The sequence below is a fragment of the Brassica napus genome, unplaced genomic scaffold, assembly GCF_020379485.1.
Source record: "Brassica napus cultivar Da-Ae unplaced genomic scaffold, Da-Ae ScsIHWf_31;HRSCAF=59, whole genome shotgun sequence".
NCBI lineage: Eukaryota > Viridiplantae > Streptophyta > Magnoliopsida > Brassicales > Brassicaceae > Brassica > Brassica napus.
This window is the reverse complement of record NW_026016402.1, coordinates 64,623-84,000: the sequence shown is the minus strand read 5'-3', so window position 1 is coordinate 84,000 and position 19,378 is coordinate 64,623. Positions and strand designations below refer to the sequence as shown.

The window sequence follows — 19,378 nt, the reverse complement described above, 5'->3', positions numbered from 1 at the left end:
TACTAGGTTTTCAGCTTCGAGCTAAGAAAAAAATCTCCACACTTTGCTCCAATAGCTTGGAGTGTTCGTTCAGCGTGGTCTTTAAGGATTTGAACTTCCGAGAGAAGCTCATGATTATTTGCAGCGCCGTTTCGAGCTTTATCCATCTCGGTGACTTGGCTTTGCAAGGCTTTGATTCGAGCTTATAATTTAATTTTGACCGTGGTGGACAGAGGCTGCTCGACATGCTTACTGTCTATCATCGTCACATAGCTTAGATTATCCCATCCTTCTAGCACTAAACTGTTAGGGTATTGTTAGGTGGGATCTTTAGGTACTATGTGATATACCATAGATTTTACCGGTTTTTTAGCCATTATATAAGTTTTTTAGAATCTATTTATTATGTTTTAGAGTCTTTTTAGAGTATTTATAGGTTCATGAGTGTTTTGGAGATATGTGGTGACTTTGGAGCATTTTGGAGATAAAGCTCGAGTTGTTCGTCAAACCATTCTAGAGTCGACATTCAGAGTTAAATATCGATCGACAAAAATATCTTGTCGTCGATCAACAGCGAAGCGCGCAAGGCCCAACTTGGTTCTAGCCGACTTGAAGCTCAAGTTCCACATCAATTACAGAAATACCTTTGACCGACTTTAACCTAATATTTATGTGTTCTACCAATTTTTTGGGCAAGAGACGCTTTCATACTTTTATATTTTCACAGCACAAACATATTTAGGGTTTTAGTAGTTTGGAGAAAATATGTAAGACTCCTTCAGAGATTTGTATTGGAACTCCAATTTTTCTACCTTATTTTTTTTATGCATTCTATTCAGTTATTTGCTATGTTCTGCTTTCTTTTGTCTGAGTATTTCTATTGTTAGATTTAGGGTTTAGGTAAGGTTATGAGGGATTAGCCCAAACTATAGAACTGATAAGGTGATAGATATCCTTCAAGAAATTTCTTGTAATGCTTGTGTTCTAGAGTAGCTAACTAGAACCCTAAACTTAGTGTAACTAGGCGCACGCGGCGGCATGGTTTGTTACCAGAATTAATTCCCTTGAGCTAGGATTGCTAGAAACAAACGACGGCTGATTTAGTTAAGACTAGTGAACCTATCGATCAACCCTCTAAAGCGTGCCTAAGGAAACATCGATCAACGCTAATCTCATAGTATTGATCGACGGTCGGTCCGTATCAACAAGCGACATATGAGATATTGGATTTAATCAATAGAATTGATTTGCACGCGGAAGCTGGAATACTTTCTCACTAGAATTCGAGTTATAGGATTGACAACCTAAGCATCTATATATTATAATTATGATTACCTGAAACCCTAGATCTAGCTCATTTCTCATAATTGTTTACTTTCAACCAATCAATCAACTGAAAAACTACCTTGTTCACCTTTACTTTTTATTGATTTACTCTGTTTGCCTAGCTTAATCATAAACTGGTTAGGATCTATTGTGTGCCCTAGCTCCTTGTGGATTCGATCCCTAAGTACTACGACTAAACCTCTTATTTGAGAGTGTAAAAGTCACTTATTGGAGTAATTTGAGTGATATCACTATGGAACAACAAGTAAGCAATAAAGAAACAAGATTTCAAACTAAAAGAAATGTATTATTGATTCTTTGAGCATGAAGTACAACGTTTGATGTATAAAATTTAGTTCTAGTCGCCTAGTTCTATTCTCCTAGTCTCTGTTTGTCGATCCCTTGTTCTAGGGTTTAGGCTCCCCTTATATAGTTGAGTCACAGTCGATTTTCAGTGACTTCCATATTCAAAAATATTGAAGAATCCCCCTTAGTAGAAATCTTCCATTTTTACCTGGAGGAAGGGAGAGAAGAGTTTGAGCCAGGATTTATCCAGTCGGGAATCTGAAGGTCGTGCTCGGAAGCTGGAGTAATATCTTTCTGGATTATTGTTTCCCAACACCTTCCATGGTTCCACACTATAAACCCAAATACCGCCCCTGGTAGCCGGAACCATCACCCTGGAGCAGGAAGACCGTGCGGTCATCATTATAGAAAGGCCACTTCTGCCTTACGATCCATCTCTCATGCGGCTACCAAGAAAATGACAACATATATTGGCCTAGGTATGGGCGTTCGAGTCCCGTTGGGTTTAGAGCGGGTATTTTGGATTTTGTAAACAAGATGAATTACCTTATAAATAGAATAGATTTGTTATTAAAACAAGCAAATTTATAAAGTACTTATTTATAACTAATTAAGTATTTAAGGTATTTATTTAAATTTTAATGTTTATTTTTCTATATCATATCAACATAAATATTGAATTGAGTATTTTAAATGCTTATATATATTTCAAATATTTATATTACCTATTAATTTTGGATTTTTCGGGTTACATGTTTGGGTTTGGTTAATAACATTTTGGGTTCTGATATGTTTCATACCACCCTAAAAAACCCATTCGGGTATTTTTACATTTCAGATCGAATAACGGATCAGGTTTTTTGGTTCGGGTTCGGTTCAAATTTCGGGTTCCGGATTTTATGCCCAGACCTATACTGGCCCGTGCACATACCACCTTTAGAGTATTGAAGAGAGGAATTTTGAAGTCTTTATTATGTATTCCGAGTCATTTTAGAGTCTTTTCAGTTCTAGGTACGTTTTGGGAAACTTTGAAGATTCTGAAGCAATTTGAGGTGCTGAAATGTGTAGATATGTCAGAAATATAGCAACGGATGGAAGACTTCCCAGAATCGGGTGAATCCCATATTTTGATACAAGATATAGAATTTAGTTATCTTAATATTTCCACCGGGTTGAGGTCGATCAGACAGTTGCACCAAAGTTATGCTCGTTTTACTGAAAGTGGTCCGTCTAAAGCGTGAGGGGAAACTGTCAGGGGTGTGGCATAGTGTCGATCAACACTCCTTCTGATTTACTCCTGATGAGTTTTTATCAGGTTTCCAGAATTTTAGTTTGGCCCCAAAGTTTCTTTTATTTACAAAAGGGCCTATACATGGCTGTGCCTGATACCAAGCAGATCAAGTATTGGCTTTGGGGCCAACAATAAAATATTTACTTTAGAGGCCAAGAATAACTGATGTTTCTCTCTAGTTTTGGTGGCAAAAGCTAGGTATATTACTGCTGGAGGTAATTACATGGGAACACCTTTTAATATTTTCATGTTTTATTTAGATTATGGACCAAAATTGTTTTTTGCTTCTGGGCCCGAAATTATCAGGCCCGGCCCTGGGCCTATAATGTGTTAACCTATATTATTTGTTTCTAAGCCATTCTTGACGGCTAAACTTTATTTTAGATTGAGAGAAGAGAGAAAAACTCTCTTAGAGTTTTCTTGGAACTCCCGTTGGTTATTATTTTTGCAATCTATTCAGTCTATAATTATGTGTACTTTGATCACGCCTGAGTAAATATCGTGTTATATTACAGTTCTTCAAAGGCTATTGAATGAATTGTTATGCTTGATAGGATTGTTAGGGTAATCCATTAGTTCTTCATCTAAGTTGTCTATAACGCTTGTTTCTCGATTAATCACCTTGAATCTAGATCTTAGGATAAACGTGAGACACAACAGTGTAATCAATTTCTGGAACTGAACTTAGATGAGCTAAATGTTTATTTCAGCGAGAGCTGGTGTGAGGATTTAGTGAACTGATCAAAACTTAGTTTATTGCTAGTCTGATATAATTGAATTTGCAACAAAAGTAGGGATTCTAGGATTTAGACATCATATAGTCTCTGAAATGAGAGTTGATTGATTGTTGTTTTGAGTTTGAGTTTGAGAATGAATCTTAATTAAACTCCTGATAATTATCTTATCTACAGGTCTGAACACCTGCGAGTTTCATTGGGTCTAACTCCTCTCATCTTTGATAACTTACAGCCTTCTTGGTTTAATTGTTATTCACTGCATTTCATTCTCTATTGTTTAACTTGACTTGAAAATGAAAGTCTATTGTGTAATCTTAGAGCCAAGGTGGATTTAACCTTTAAATGCTACAGTGAAACATCTCATTGAGAGAGTAGCTTAAATGATAATTTGAGTATATTAGCCTGTCTTCACCATTAACCTGAGACAAAGAAACAAAACAGCTAGGGAAAACAAATTTAGGGTTAACAAACTCAAAATCACCTTTTCGAAAAACAGCCATCCAAAGACCGATTGAAAACACTACAATCTTGTTCTCACTGGTAATTTCAAAGGAATCAGTGTGTTTCCTACGAGCTCATTCATGGTTTGACCTTCATGCCTTTGTATCATTGGAAATGGAATTTCTGGTTCGGTTTCTTAACCAGCAATGACTGGAATCACTTCAGAAACTTGGTTCTTTTTCTATTTTCTCCACCATGGAATGTTTTTTTTCTCAACAAGTGAACCAGAACATACATCAGGTGTTGCTACTCCTTTTCTGAGTTGTGGCTCAACTGATCTGGATAACTCTTTCTTTGAATTCCTCAAACTGTTGTCAAATGCCAATCTCCTTTGTTCTCGTTTGTCTAGGACATGCACATGATTTCTCTTCTTTTTTTTTTTTTTGAAAGAATTTTAAATTTATTCACTTCAAAAAAACCTTTTTACAGAGGGGACTGCTTCCTATTACAAAAAAGAACTCATATCTATTGCTTAACTTCTATACTCCTTTCTTCACCTTCTTTTAAACCATTCCTCCATTGCTTTCTCATATTTACCTCCATTCTTTCTTCTCAAAGAAGTAATTCTGTTTCTGACCTGTTTGTCCAACTTTACCATAAGACAAGAAGTTGGCAGAGCTTTATCCTCCACACGCCTCGTATTCCTCTCCATCCAAATCGCATGAAGAACAGATTGGAAACAATACCTCCATAAGAACGTCACTACCCTTTCATGTAAGCCATTGATCAGTATCTGCATAACCTGCGCCCATTGACACACTCCACTGCCTGTTAAGCCTCTAGTTAACCCCAACCAGACTTCTTTGATGAATCACACTCGAAAAAAAGATGATCTCTAGTCTCCAAATGTGTTTTACATAACCAGCAAACAGACACTGCTTGAGGATTCCACTTAAGTATCCTATCACCAGTAGCCAGCCTGTTATGAATGACAATCCATGCCATAAAGGAGAATTTTGGTGTGGCTTCAGGAAACCAAATACCTTTAGACCAGGGAACCTTCTGCTTCTTTTCTCGTAACAAGTTCCAAGTTTGGGAAGTAGAAAACTCCGATGCGTAGTCACCACTCTCTCTTTTCCACAAACAAACATCATCCAGCTGATTAAGACTTCTCTCCTGCAGAACCATAATCTCTTGTTCTATCTGCTGTAAAATAGGAACTCTACGCCTTCTTCTCCTATAAGTTTGAATGACTCTCTCCACCGTTGCATTATTGGAATACCCAATTCTACACAGCCTCTTCCTCCAGTGAAATCAATAAGAACCCCCAAAGGTGACCATCTATCGAACCAGAAAGAAGTAGTAGAGCCACTGTTTATCTCCACCTTAAAATACTGCACTGCAACAGCTCTCATTCAGGAGTTTCTCCACATCCAAGAGCCTAGAGTGCTCCTTTCATTTACACTCCAGAACGATCCCTTCCTTATGAGATACTTCCAAATCCATTTAACCCATAGCGAAGACCTTGCAGATAACACTCTCCATATTAACTTCAGACAAGCCACTCTGTTTGCTTCCAACAAATTCCTCAAACCCAACCCACCTTCATCTCTTGGTTTACAAACATCAGCCCACGCAATTTTTGCTTTCCGTGTGGATAGCGTTGGTCCAGACCAGAGAAAAGCAGAGCAGATGCTGTGGATTTCCTTTATACACTGACTCGGAAGGCGAAAAGCCGACATCCAAAAGTTGGTGATGCTGTATATCACTGAACCAATCAGTTGAAGTCTTCCTGCAAATGACAAGTGCCTTGCAGTCCAAGAAGAAACACGAGTTCTTATTCTTGATATCAGAGGAGAATAATCTTGTACACTCATCTTCTTTGTTAGTAAAGGAAGACCAAGATACCTTACTGGCAGTGAACCAGCTTCAAATGGGAATTGCTCCAGTATAGAGGCACTATCTTCACTCTTAACTCCCGCCAAGAACAGGGTAGACTTCTCAAGACTAATATTCAAGCCTGATATCTTAGCAAACTCCTGAAACACCTCTAGAATCCCTTCAATTGAACTCTTTTTCCCATCTGAGAAGACTAAGACATCATCAGCGAAGCATATATGAGTCAAATTCAAATCTCTGCAATACGGGTGGTAGCCAATCCTTCTCTCCACTGCAGCTTTATCAAGAAGCTTTGTTAACACTTGCATACAGATCACAAATAAGTATGGCGAGAGTGCGCATCCTTGACGTAGCCCTCTTCTACTATTGAAATATCCTGCCAGCTCGCCGTTAATTTGAATAGAGAAAGACACCAACTCTATACATTTCTTAATCCAGAGAATGAACTTTGCTGGAAAATTCAAAGCTTCCAACACAGATAGCAGAAACGACCACTGAACCGAGTCGAAAGCCTTTGATATATCAATCTTCACTGCACATCTCTCTGTGACTGAGTCCTTATTATAACTCTTTACCAACTCCGAAGCTAGAAGAACGTTCTCCATGATCAGACGATCTTTAACAAAAGCTGATTGGTTTAGCGATATAAACAATGGCAGAAGTCTTTTCATGCGATTGGCAAGAATTTTCGAGATTACCTTGTACAATACGTTGCAGCATGAGATAGGTCTATAGTCTTTCATGTAGGTGGCATCATTCTTCTTCGGTATAAGAGCCAGAATGGTGGAGTTGATGCCCTTTGGCAGAAAACCTTTCTCAAAAATGATTGAACCGCAACCACAAAATCCCTGCCTGTAATAGACCATGAAGCTTTGAAGAACTCACTCGTGTAGCCATCAGGGCCTGGAGACTTGTCCGCTGCCATAGAGAATAGAACTTTCTTAACCTCCTCCGCAGTAAACTACCCCAATCAACATTCTTCCATCTTCCTCAGAACATTCATAGTTTAAAAGCAGCTTCAATTCACCCTTGGCACTTCTCTGTAGTCTGATGGAATATGTGTGAGGAAGTTTCGAAAATGATCTACTGCCTCCCACTTTATATCTTCTTGACTCTCTGGTACTGAACCATCAAGCCTCTTGATTTCTTTTATGGCATTTCTAACTTCTCTCACTTTAGCTGCTTGATGAAAGTTCTTATTGTTTCCATCTCCCACACTTAGCCAATGGACTTTTGCTTTTTGACTGATAACCCTCTCTTCCACCATTGACAGAAGAGACCACCTTCCATAAGCAGTTGATTCTGCCACCACATTATTCTGATTAGGATCCTCCAATGTCTTGATTTGGGCTTCGCAGAGAACCTTATATGCTTTCCCCGTTCTTTTAAAAATATCTCCAAATTTTTCTTTTCCTAGCTTCCTCAGTAGTGGCTTCAAAGCTTTTAGCTTCTTTGACAACCGAAACAAAGCAGAAGTTGAGACAAACAGATTCTCAGTTCCAGACCAGAAGCTCTCTACCACCCTGAGAAATTCCGGAGTGTCAACAAGCGCATTTACGAATTTGAAGGGCTTTCTTGGCTTCAACAGATCCATTTTTATGATAACCCTGCATCTCTGATGATCCGAACAGCCACCAGCTTCAAATACACAATATGATTGAGGATAGCTCTGAAGCCATACCTCATTTACCAAAGTCTGGTCCAACTTCTTACAGATAATACCATTTTCTCTCTTATTTGACCAGGTAAACCTTGGACCTTGATACGACATGTCCAACAAACGACAATACTCAACAGCTTCTTGAAATTCTCTCATACCCACTGAATCATGAGAAGAGCTTTCTACTGAATGCTCAATTCCTGATAATATCTCATTAAAATCTCCCTGAATGATCCACACCCTTTTGCTGATAATTGGAGAATCTTGATGGGATTTGAGATCTCTCCAAAGCTCTCTTCTCTCTTCCTCCAAATTCAAACCATAAACAAAAGAACAGTAAAATTCTTCCTCCAAACCCTCCATTAGTATAGATACTGTGATAAGCTGCTCACTCTGAAAACAAGGCGTAACCCTTACCCCTGCTTCCACACAATCCACATTCTTCCCAACCTATTGTGTTCATAGTTCTCCATATAGGACCACCCTGGAAACACTTTATTTACAATCCTCCTGATTTTATTCTCCTTCACTCTAGTTTCTATTAGACAACCAAATTGAAACCCTCTCTTCTTCACCCATTCTTTGACCACCTCCTGTTTAGATGCTTTATTAAAACCTCTTATATTCCAATAGAATCCAGACATATTAGCGTCGAGATTTCTTCTTTTTCAGATAGCTAGGATCGCCTTCCTGAGCTTTCTGACCTCCTTTGTCTCCCAAATATCTGTGATTCAACTTTGAGTCTCTAGGCAAGACTTGCCTTGACACTCTTACTTCCTCCTTTTCCTTCAATTTCGAATTAGACTGCACTGCAATCTGTTCTACATTCTCCTCATCATCTTGCATTCCTTCTTCTGGTGATAAAACCGAGAATCTGGATTCTGTAATAAGAGAAACTTGATCATATTCCAATCCCCTTTGACTCGTATTAGGGGAGCGACTAGCTTTCCCTGGAGTAATTTCTGACCACTCTAGTTCCTTCTCTTTCTCCGTACTTTCCTCAACTTCTTCAAGCTTCTTCTCTTCCTCCTTATTTTCCATGTGACCCACTCTGTCTTCCTCCTTTCCTTCCTTCTCCACTTTTTCCTCACTCTGAACTTCTCTTATTTCTCCCTCTTCAATTTGGTCTTTCTCCTCGGACTGCTCTTCATTCCCTTGTGGACATCTCTTTACTGTATGTCCCCACTTCTCACATTTTGGGCACTTTGTTGGTAGCCACGGGTAGATGTATTCCACCATGACTTCCTCTCCCTCTATATTAAACTTCATCTTCTTTGGCAAATCTTTTGAAAGGTCCACCTTCACAAATATCTTTGCCACTTCAATGTTGAGACATTGAGTTGTCTCCGGATGCAATCTCACTGGACTCCCCAATGGACTTGTCACAAAGCTCAGACCCTGCCACGAGAACAGCTTCACTGGAACATTTTTGATGTGCACCCACATAGGAATTGATTGTGTGGGTGGCTTCTCCTTCTCAATCACTGGTGACCATTTCGTTAACACCACTGGGACACCAGCAATGTTCCACATTCCTCTGCGCAGCACCCTGTTCTCTTCCTCTCCTCTTTCACTCATGATTTGTTCTTTTTTCTCAAATTTTTGGATAGATTTTCAGAGACTCTCAAGTTTCACAAAACAATCAAGTCGGTAGTCGAACCTCCAAATCAAACAACAAAGAAGAGAAGTAAGATTGGTAGTTGAAATATTTTTGCAGCTGAAAATTGTCCTAAACATGATTCGATTTCTCCCGGATCTTTTCTTTCTTTTTATTTATTTTCTACTGTTCTTTCTTTCCTTTTTGCTTTCTCTTTTATTATATACTCTTTTTTATACGGCCGGCTCGGTTAGCAAACATATAGATAGATAAGAGTTTAAGATGAATAGATCAAGAGATGATTAAGACGTTGATAACGATCTAGGAAATTGTGCTTTGATACCACGTAATACGATCTGGACCAAGGAATGCACTTTTCTGATGGTTAATTGGATAGGCCATTGGTCGATGGGTTACTAACACCAACGACAGAAGGAAAATGGATCGAAAGATTGCACAAAAGTTGTGGAATTGCGTCTGATTTACCCTATAACAGTCGTTGTTGGATATGACAAAAAGTTTGATTGAGTTTGACTGCATGATATGACACACCAACAATAGATTGTTCAAGAAGAATGATATACTATGGTTTTTACCGGTTTTAGCCATATTATAAGTCCTACTTAGAGTCTTTATATTATATTTTGAGTCTAATTTAAAGTCTTTTCAGGTCTAGGTATGTTTTGGAGCATTGTGGAGATCATGAAGCCATTTGGAGCTTAAAAATGAAGAAACATGTACTTATTCAGGAAAATAGAAGTGAGGGCCGAAAATTGAAAAGAGTGTTGATCGACACCGATGCGAGTACGCGACTCTATTTCTCGAATCAAGTTTGGTCTAGAAGTTTCCATAAATTACAAGATTCCCCGTGGCCGACTTTTAACCTATTTATATAGTTTATAAAGCCATTGTCTTGGTAAAAAAGATTGAATTAAGCTTTATATTATTCTTAGAAATTTTTGAAGAGAAGATTAGAAGACCTCTTTACAGATTTGATTGGAAATCCAATATTTATATTTTGACTTTTTAATGCAACTCATTTAGTTTATCTTTATGTCTTGCTTAATTATGTATGAGTACTTTGCTTGTTAAATTTTATGGTTTTTCTAAAGTTTTGATGAACTTATAAAATATAGAACTTCCAGGGTTATTATCTTGGATCCTTCAAAAGATTGATCTTATTGCTTGTATTTTAGATTAGCTAACAAGAAACATGATCATATGATAATCGACAACCGCGAGAGTGTGTTTGACTCCTAAATCTAATCATGCTGAGCTAGGTTAATAAATACAAAGAGAGTTTTTTTTAGAAAACTAATTAACATATCGAACTGAAATTAATGCTTGTCTGAACAATTGAATTCACATACGAGAGTTGGAATTCTAGGATTTAGACATCTGATTATACTCGCAGCAAGAGCTGGATATGTTACTTATTGAATTCGAGTTCCAAGACTGTTCTTATTAAACCCTTAACATCTATAAATTTGAGTTCTGATTGCCTATATGAAACCCTAAGTCTGACGTTTTCCAATTTATCTCACAATCAATTTTATTGTTTATTTACCGCTTTTAATAGTGTTGCCTAGCTTAATCTTAATATTTATAGTCTATTGTGTGATTCACGCTCCATGTGGATTTTATCCCTAAGTGATGCAAACATTCTCTTATTTGAGATGTTTCTCAACGGTAATTTGAGCTAGATCAAAGAACAAAAGAGATAAAGTCTCACAAAGTTGATAAAAATGGTTCATTTTTTTTCATTTTGGTTATTCCTCCTTTTATAGAATTCCATATGTTGGTAAACAAAAAGGACTAGATAGTAACCCGCGCTTTACGCGGGATAAGATGTCTATATTAATGTTGAAATGATATATTATGATTATGTATAACATAATATATACTTTAAGTGATAGTTAGATAGAACTAAAGGTATAATGGGTGCACTAATATTAAAATTTGATATATGGTGTTTGCATTTGAGAAGAAGATTCGGAAAATATTTTTTTTTTTCGCTTATCACGTTATAATAGTTATGGATTTAGGGATTTAATAAATAAAATCGAAAAAATATGGATCAATAACATACTATAAACAAAACAATAATTGTGTGAAACAAAAAAAGTATAGCTTTTTTAAATTCAGAAAACATAGTTGCATAATAAAAAAAAATGAAAGTTATTCGATCTTCTAAATTGTAAAGGTTGTTCTGGATGTGACCAGCATGTGAGACTTGCTGGTGGTTCGTTCCTGAATTTTTTCCTCATTTTCAAAGTCGTCTAATGCAGAGCTCCCATGGCGGTGAAGGTGGTGACACTCGAATGCTTATATTGCTTGTTCGAGAAGACTAATACACTAAACTGAGACGATTTACAGTGATTCAATCTCCTCGAAACAGATATCACCTCATCGAACAGTAACAAAATCGAGTATGACACATTTATCTAGAAATATATTTTCAACGTCCTCTTTCAGTAATGAGAGACGGTTCTCAAGAACGCGAGTGCTCTACTAAATGCATGAAGGCATGTATGGAGAAAATGGTTATTTCATTAACACTTGCATCATACTAAAGTTTCATCATTTTGTCGTCTCTACGAATCAGTCGACTTAATGGCGATAGATCAAATGGGTTATCGTTTTTAACAGAAACATATAGAGAAATAAGGAAGATTTATTGATGCTATGATTATATTGAGACGATTGATAAATCAACTAATCAAATTTGAAGCTGAGGGTTTATCACTTAAAAGTGTTCGTCGAGAAAAATAATGATAAAGATGGTATGAAGTTTTTTTTAAAGGAATGTTAGTGTGAACGCATTAAATTTACAGTTTTGGTAAGAAGCGTTCTCTGCATGACACCTAAGCGTTTTACTAAATAAAAGCTTCTCGTGAAGCCACGTCACCACGTCACATTCCTTGCCATTAAACTTTTATGGTAAGTTTTAAAAGTGCTTCTCCTTTACTATATAGGGGATTGACGAGAATAAGAAACCTAGGAAATAGAAATGAAGACAAAGAATTTTTGACTAAAATAAATGTGTTTGTTGAATGACTCTTTGGCTGGTCAAGACCCTTGACTTGATGCACGACTTTGAACTTTGTAGACTGAATAATATGTTCCTTTGGCCTGCCTGGATTGGTCGTTGGTCGATCAGAATGAAGGTTATCCATTTTAGCTTTTTGGGTGGTCGAACAAGCTTTCTCAGCTTGCTCAGGCGTCCAACTTGTCCTAGCCCGACTTGATGAGCTCGTCCAAAGTGTTCACCTTGGCCTAGCCCGACCTGATGAGCTCGTCTAAAGTGTTAAACTCATTCTAGCCAACCTGATGAGCTCGTCCTAGCCGACCTGATGAGCTCGTCCTAGATGACCTGATGAGCTCGTCCTAGCCGACCTGATGAGCTCGTCCTAGCCGACCTGGTGAGCTCGTCCAATGTTTTGGTTCCTCGGATGATCGAACTAGCTCGATATGGATGAGAATGTGGCTGATTCAACTATCTTTCAAAATATCATGACCCAAACTGACTTTGGCTTGACTGAAGTGTTTCTCATGCTTTAAATTCCAATACAAGCTTTCTTGGGTTTTCCAGAACATCATGTGGGTTGTCCTGATCGATAGGTTTGATGGTCGAGCCATCCACTTACGTATCAAATGTCTGACGCATCTATATAGTTTTGCATTTTCAATTTCATTTTTTTTCATCCAGTTCGACCTTGTTCCAAGTAGACCTAAACCGTGTAAAAACACTAAATAACACCAAAAGGCTCCAAAACACTTATTTCACTGGATAAAAAAACTCAAAACATAGATTAAAAACTAGTTAAACCCTAATATATCATTTATCTCTTCCAGTTTACTCAAGCATTATTGGTAAATTAACATGATTATTGTCTTGCACCTGGAGAAAGAAAAGAGAGAATTGTGGCAAACTTGGGAAATTTTGCGTATGATCCATACAACTACATTATTCTACACCAACTAGCGTATGCTTTTTGCCAATTCAGAACCTAACTATTCTCTACTTTATTTCTGTAGCTCTACAGGAAAGCACGAGAACTTCCAACGAAATTCAGACAAAACACATATGTCTGAAATTTATCAATGAATTCCCGAATATGTAGTTGTAACTTCAAACGGATTGCTGATGGAATTAATAACCATTATGCAGTTGTTTTGAAAATCTTAAAATTTCTGACGAGTTTCTGATGGATTTTTAATAGAAAATTAATCAAAAGACCAGCAGAAATTTATCCATATTTATCTATAAAAATCACCTTCCTCATTCACAATAAACCAAATAAAATATGTCATCTATCAAAATTTTAGTAATTGTTTATCACCCAAAATCCTAGATCTGGTCTTGCAAAATAGTGCAGGCCGGAGAAGATCTATGGTATTGTGAAAGATATCCATCAGATCTCATCAGCCGTTCTTGGTAGTTTCATCTTCCTTGTTTGTCTAATGGTGAAACCGACTGTTTTGCTAAAACCACATTAAGCAACTATATTGTATTGGACCCAACACGGGCTGAACTTTGGATCTAAGATCTTTTAAGTGTTTTAATGAATTTTGTGCAAAAAAATAATCGCCTCTAGAGTTTATAAGAAAAAATCATACGCTTGTGAATTTTTTGCGTGTCAATCTTCGATCTTTCATATTAGAATACTAGGGGAGGTCCGCGCTACGCGCGGAATTTGATGGATCGGTTCTTATAAAATATATAATTTTGTGTAAATTTCCTTCTACGTTAAGTTGGGTGTGAGTATGATTATTTTGTCTACTCCAAATTTCAATTATAACTAAAAATGATCGAATTCTTGGTATTTGTTGCTATTTTAATCATAAATTGTAAGCTTTTAAAAATGTTTTAAGTTTTATAACCAAAACTTTTTTAGATTTGTGTTACAGATAGTTTTAGTTTTAGTGAGCAATTTATATTGTAGTTTTAGGACTGTGTTGTTTTATGATTTTGTATTTGTCTCTTTCAAATAAAAATCATATGAAATATTTTATTAGTGTTTTTTAAATTTGGGATTATTGTACTTTATGTTTTTTTAGTGTTAAAATCGATTTTAATGCTGATGTGTATTTATGTTACCTGTTGAACGGGCTTAGACCACAAAGAAAATCATCTTGAGACTTCATTGCCAAAACTGCAAGCACTTTTCTTAACACTTCATCAAGGTAAAAAGAACTATCTTCATACATCAATTCTTTTATATTATTATCTTCAAAAAAAAAAAAAATTCTTTTATATTATCAACTCATATGTATTTATTGGTACTGCATGTTATTCTTGTCGCAGTAGTCACGTGAAACAGGGGTGGACGCAGGTTGAACAAAGTTGTGGCACGTGCCCCACCTTCTTCTTCATTTTTTCTTAAAGCATCTGCATCGAGTGAACTCTATGGGAAGTTCACATAGTTTAAAAAAAAAATTAAAATAAACAAAAAAAGTGAACCTGTTTTTTAGGAGTTCACTGCACTGAACTCAGATCATCACTGTAGCGCGGGCCCCACGGCACATGGCGGTCCACGATTGGTCCAATTAATTAATTTTTTTTTTTAAAACAAAAATCAAACAGAAAAAAAATATAATAAAAAAATACTTTTTCATGGAATTCACTGATGCAGATGCTCTAAAGCAATTAGTCCAAAATTTATTTATATGTCCCTCAACTAAATATATGTTACACCAAGTGCCCCATATTAATTAGAGCTCTGGGTCCGCCCTTGCGTGAAACTCCGTTTATTTTTTCTTTGTAGAGGAAACCTATAGATGATAGAGATACACATGAAGTCTCAAATGTGTTCCTTTGAAACAATGTGGAACCCATAAGACCACATATATATTAAAAACATTTCTTTGAGCCTGGTGAGTAGGTGACATTAGTAAAAAGCTTGAGTTCTCATGCAAGAAGAAAACACTAAAAAAAGAGAGCAATAAATAAAGAATGAGACAACATGTATAGCCAAGAGTCATAGGAATCAAACGTATGTCAAACGGCAAGACATCAGAGACGCAGAACCCTGAGATTCCATTTCCATCCCTATACCGAGACATGTAAGCGTAAAGGTTGTTCTGAACAGAAAACCGTGAATTAGAGTACTGAACACCCCAGCTGCATCTTTGGTCAGAACATGAGATTGGTGCCGTTGTTACTAAGCTCCCTGGATCAGAGTAGGTCAACGGAATCTGCAAACAGAGCATCACATTAATCTCAAATCAGAAAATTTAAAAATGAAAAAGACATGAAAGTCACAAAACATCACCTCATGTGTTTGAGGGCGGCCATTGCAAGACATTAATCTCAAATAAGAGAATTTACTTGGAGTTCACTTGGTCTAAGGGCAGCCATTGAAAGAAGCACAACTAACCCACAAAACATCACCTCCCTTGTCATGACTCATGAGAGAATTTTGAAAAACAATTTATTTTAAGTTAAATGGTTGGTTATATGTATTGTTTACTTCGTTATTTCTCGCCAGTTTGTTTTGTTTGTGTAAATTGCTTATTATCGTTGTTATAATTTTATAGATGTATCTATTATTTTTTTATTTAAACAGTAAAATTATTCTTTTTAGTTTGATTTATGTTTGATAACCTAATATCATATCATGTGTTATATTGTTGTTAACGGTTGATATTTTGATAGTTGTCTAAATATAACAAATAATAACTTTAACTTATTTTGTCTTTTTTTTTTTTTGAAACACCTTTAACTTATTTTGTTATAATCAAATGTTTCTATTTACAAAAAAAAAAGATAAAAATCTTAAATTTAAAAAAAAATGAAATTAGAAATTTACTTTCAAATAAACATGAAATATTACTATATTTTATTTTGTTATTTTTATTAGAATTTATATTTTTTTGACACAGTCATGACCTTTAAAATCTGAATGAATTTTCGTATTCTTTTGAGTTTATTGATTTGTATGTATTTTGAATATATTCACATGTATGTCTTTTCAATTTATTCACATGTATGCAAATCATAAAAGAGGATAAATAATATTTCATATTTATTTCAAACTATTTTTACATATTAATATAGTAAAATTAAATATTAAAATATTAAAATTTTGAGAAGCCTTTGATATCAAAATGATATTAAGTGATATGATACACTTATAGATGTTGATAATGAATAATCTATCTTTGTATCGTATAATTAATAGTTTTAGGAGAAAATGTGACAATGATAATGAGTCATTTGACTATCTGCATCCTTTAAGCCGAGCTTCTCCAGTCCTTTAATTGCATCCACCATCTGACAATGAATCATCTCTTAAGTGGGTATATCAGTTTGTAAACACACAGATGCATATACATGTTATACACCACCACCAATGATTACTCCTGTAAATTTACAAAACCCAAAAAACTACAAACGTTCTCAATGCAAAAGCATTTCAGTTCCTGTTTTCTTCTAAATACAAAGAAACAAAAACACTTAACGTCGGATCTGAAAATCCATTTAATTCACCACTCGTGAAACAGCTGAACTAAATCATATTCAGCCCATCAAAATCATAATAACAAACCAAAATCTAAAAACATGAGCTTGAGCAAAATCGATCCATAATCTTCACAAAAGAGGAGGTTTGGATCAATTTTTTACATCTACATGGCCGGAATCACCTCTCTCTATTGAAGCTTTGAATCCATTTCGTATTCTTCTTTCGCAACTCATTGGTGTTTTTGGAAAATACTCGTCTTTATACAATTTTCCGGAGAACAGGGATGGGCATTTTGAACGGAAGATCCAACCCGAAAGTACCTAGCCAAAACTCAAATCAGATTCGCAATAATAAAACAACAGAGAGACCTGAAAAAGAAAATCATGACTTAGATTGTCACATACTATGATCATTCGTTAATCCTTTTCTACTCGTTGCCATACATGTAACCTGAGAATCACTGTTTTGTAGCAGGCTGTGTGGTTTAAAGCTGGAGATGTATAAAATTGGAATCTCAACGAAGAGTGGAGGAGAAAGGGATGTAGAGAAGACGAACTGAAATGAGAGAAAAGAAACGGGTTATCTTTGTGACATAATTAAAAGCAACCGACAGGTAAAACTGAGATTTCAAGTGAGCAGATGAGAAGATGGAGAGGTTCTTTCGTAATGCTATATCTTTTCCACGACATCATTGCTTTATCTAAAGCTAAAGATGCATCATTTGAATCACATCAAGATTGGAATCTTATAAATTTAAAAACTTGATACGAACCTTAGCAACTTGAATGTTGATGGAGACTGTGATCTCTCTTTGACTTTGAAGCACAACACCAGCATTCCTCATGATCTTAAGCTCATCATCGCTCATCTTCTCAGGCCACCCTCTCATATTAGCACCACCAAAATAAAAATGATCGAGTTCTGTCCGTCCATTTCACAGAGAAGCGATAAGAGGATAAGCCCTCATAAGTTTGTTATAATTCCTGAGAAAATAAATTTACTTTCGATATCAGCGGGGATATGGAAGAATCCATATCGTGCACGATATCATCAACTGAACAACCTGTATGCTTAAGATCTAGAATATCAACATAACAACAAAAAAAAAAAAAGAATTCATAAAAAAAACATTAAGAAAACGAATTCTAATAATACAAAGTAAACCAAAAACAAACACTCACCAGCTTTTCCAATAACTGGAAGAAGAAGTCTGCTGGCAAGGCTTCAATGATCTCTGTCCAGAAGAGACAATGCTTCTATAACCCATCTTCGCCAAGCATCCAGGTTACCCTTTTTATAGGCGCAGTTCCACCGCCATGCATAAGTGAAGCTCGCATTCAAAGTAGATCATGGATGACGGATTTAAGGATTTTAAGAGGATGAATCTGTAACTGGTAGCTCTTGGGAACGTTATAAGAAGTCAGATTGTTACTCGATCAAAAACGGCAGAGATGGAAACTGTTTCGACCCTAATATCAAAACGCGTCGTTACATTAACATTTAGAGCTGCTAGATGGGCTGGGTTAATTGTGCAAAAATAAGTCATGAATAGAAGACGAAGCCCACCTATATGTATAATAACTTAAATGAAACGATGCGCATTTGATTTCTCTGCCACGTGGCGCGTCCAGAAAGACTGATTTTCTGACGTGTCCTTACCAGAAGAGAGTCACGCTCTTCTTTATAGTATTAGATTTTTTGAAAATAACTAACATTGTAAAACAAGAATAAATATGTAAAACAACTTATATACTAAGTAATATTCTAATTTGACTATTCATTACAAATTTACAATCTTTAATGATTAAACCCTATAAAGATTCATAACAAGTGGTACACGTTTTTTTTTTGTAACAGTCGTGCACGTTCACCCTGTGTAATTCCATCAATATCTAAAATAATATTCATAACAATTTGAGTTAATACAAGGGAAAATTCCTTAAAAATACACGGACTAATTTTCATTTGCTAATAAAATACACGAACCATTTTGGATCTCTGTTGAATACACGAACTAATTTTCGTTGCCTATTAAATACACAAACTTTTGAAATTCGTAGGTTTTACACATAATTTTAGACGGCGCTAACTATATTTAACGGTAGTGACGACGGCGTTAGTGTTTAATTAACACGTGTTTAAGTTTTGAAAATAATTTTTTTTAAAATACACAAACTATTTTTCATTTGCTAATAAAATACACGAATTATTTTTGAATCCTCGTTTAATACATAAACTATATTTTGTTTTCTATTAAATACACAAACTTTTGAAATTTGCAAATTTTACACATCGATTTAGACGATGTCAATTATATTTAGCAGAAGTGAAGACAATGTTTAAATTAAACAAGTGGTTTAACTGTGAAAAGCACGCTTACCCTCAGCCAATTGAAATTCATTTGAGTTAGTTTCAATTCAAGTTTGGCACTCTAATCTGTCCCAACCTCTTTTATTCTCAAACTATGTTTGTATCCGATTTGAATATAGTGGGTGCTTAGTAGGTAGGTACATCATACAACAACTACCAATATAAAGTTGTTCATAAATTTTTCTGAACACGCGTACCATTTTTCATCTATCAAAAGCTACGTGACTTTTAATTAGATAAATTGTGTCGTCGTTTGAGTTGTACCATTGAAGTCCTTTGTTGGACACGTAGTTCTCTGTCTCTCTC

General features: G+C 35.8%; 1 protein-coding gene and 1 pseudogene across 2 annotated transcripts; both read right to left on the bottom strand.

The window, feature by feature from the left end:
* Window positions 1-4,923: 4,923 nt before the first annotated feature.
* LOC125603353 lies at window positions 4,924-5,495 on the bottom strand (annotated as a pseudogene).
* An 11,078-nt stretch (window positions 5,496-16,573) lies between these two features.
* Window positions 16,574-18,341, bottom strand: LOC106454947. Of its 2 annotated transcripts, none has more exons than XR_007335399.1 (4): window positions 17,884-18,341; window positions 17,475-17,780; window positions 17,107-17,257; window positions 16,574-17,022 (listed from the first exon to the last, which is right to left on the bottom strand). XR_007335399.1 is itself a non-coding variant. In XM_013897021.3 (4 exons), exons 2-4 carry the CDS (start codon window positions 17,589-17,591, stop codon window positions 16,961-16,963), a joined length of 330 nt encoding a protein of 109 aa, XP_013752475.2. In that variant the 5' UTR covers window positions 17,592-17,685; window positions 17,884-18,327; the 3' UTR covers window positions 16,574-16,960. The 2 variants fall into 2 exon arrangements, 1 of the variants encoding a protein (XP_013752475.2); XM_013897021.3 differs by having other exon boundaries at window positions 17,475-17,685; window positions 17,884-18,327.
* Between the last annotated feature and the right edge of the window lie 1,037 nt (window positions 18,342-19,378).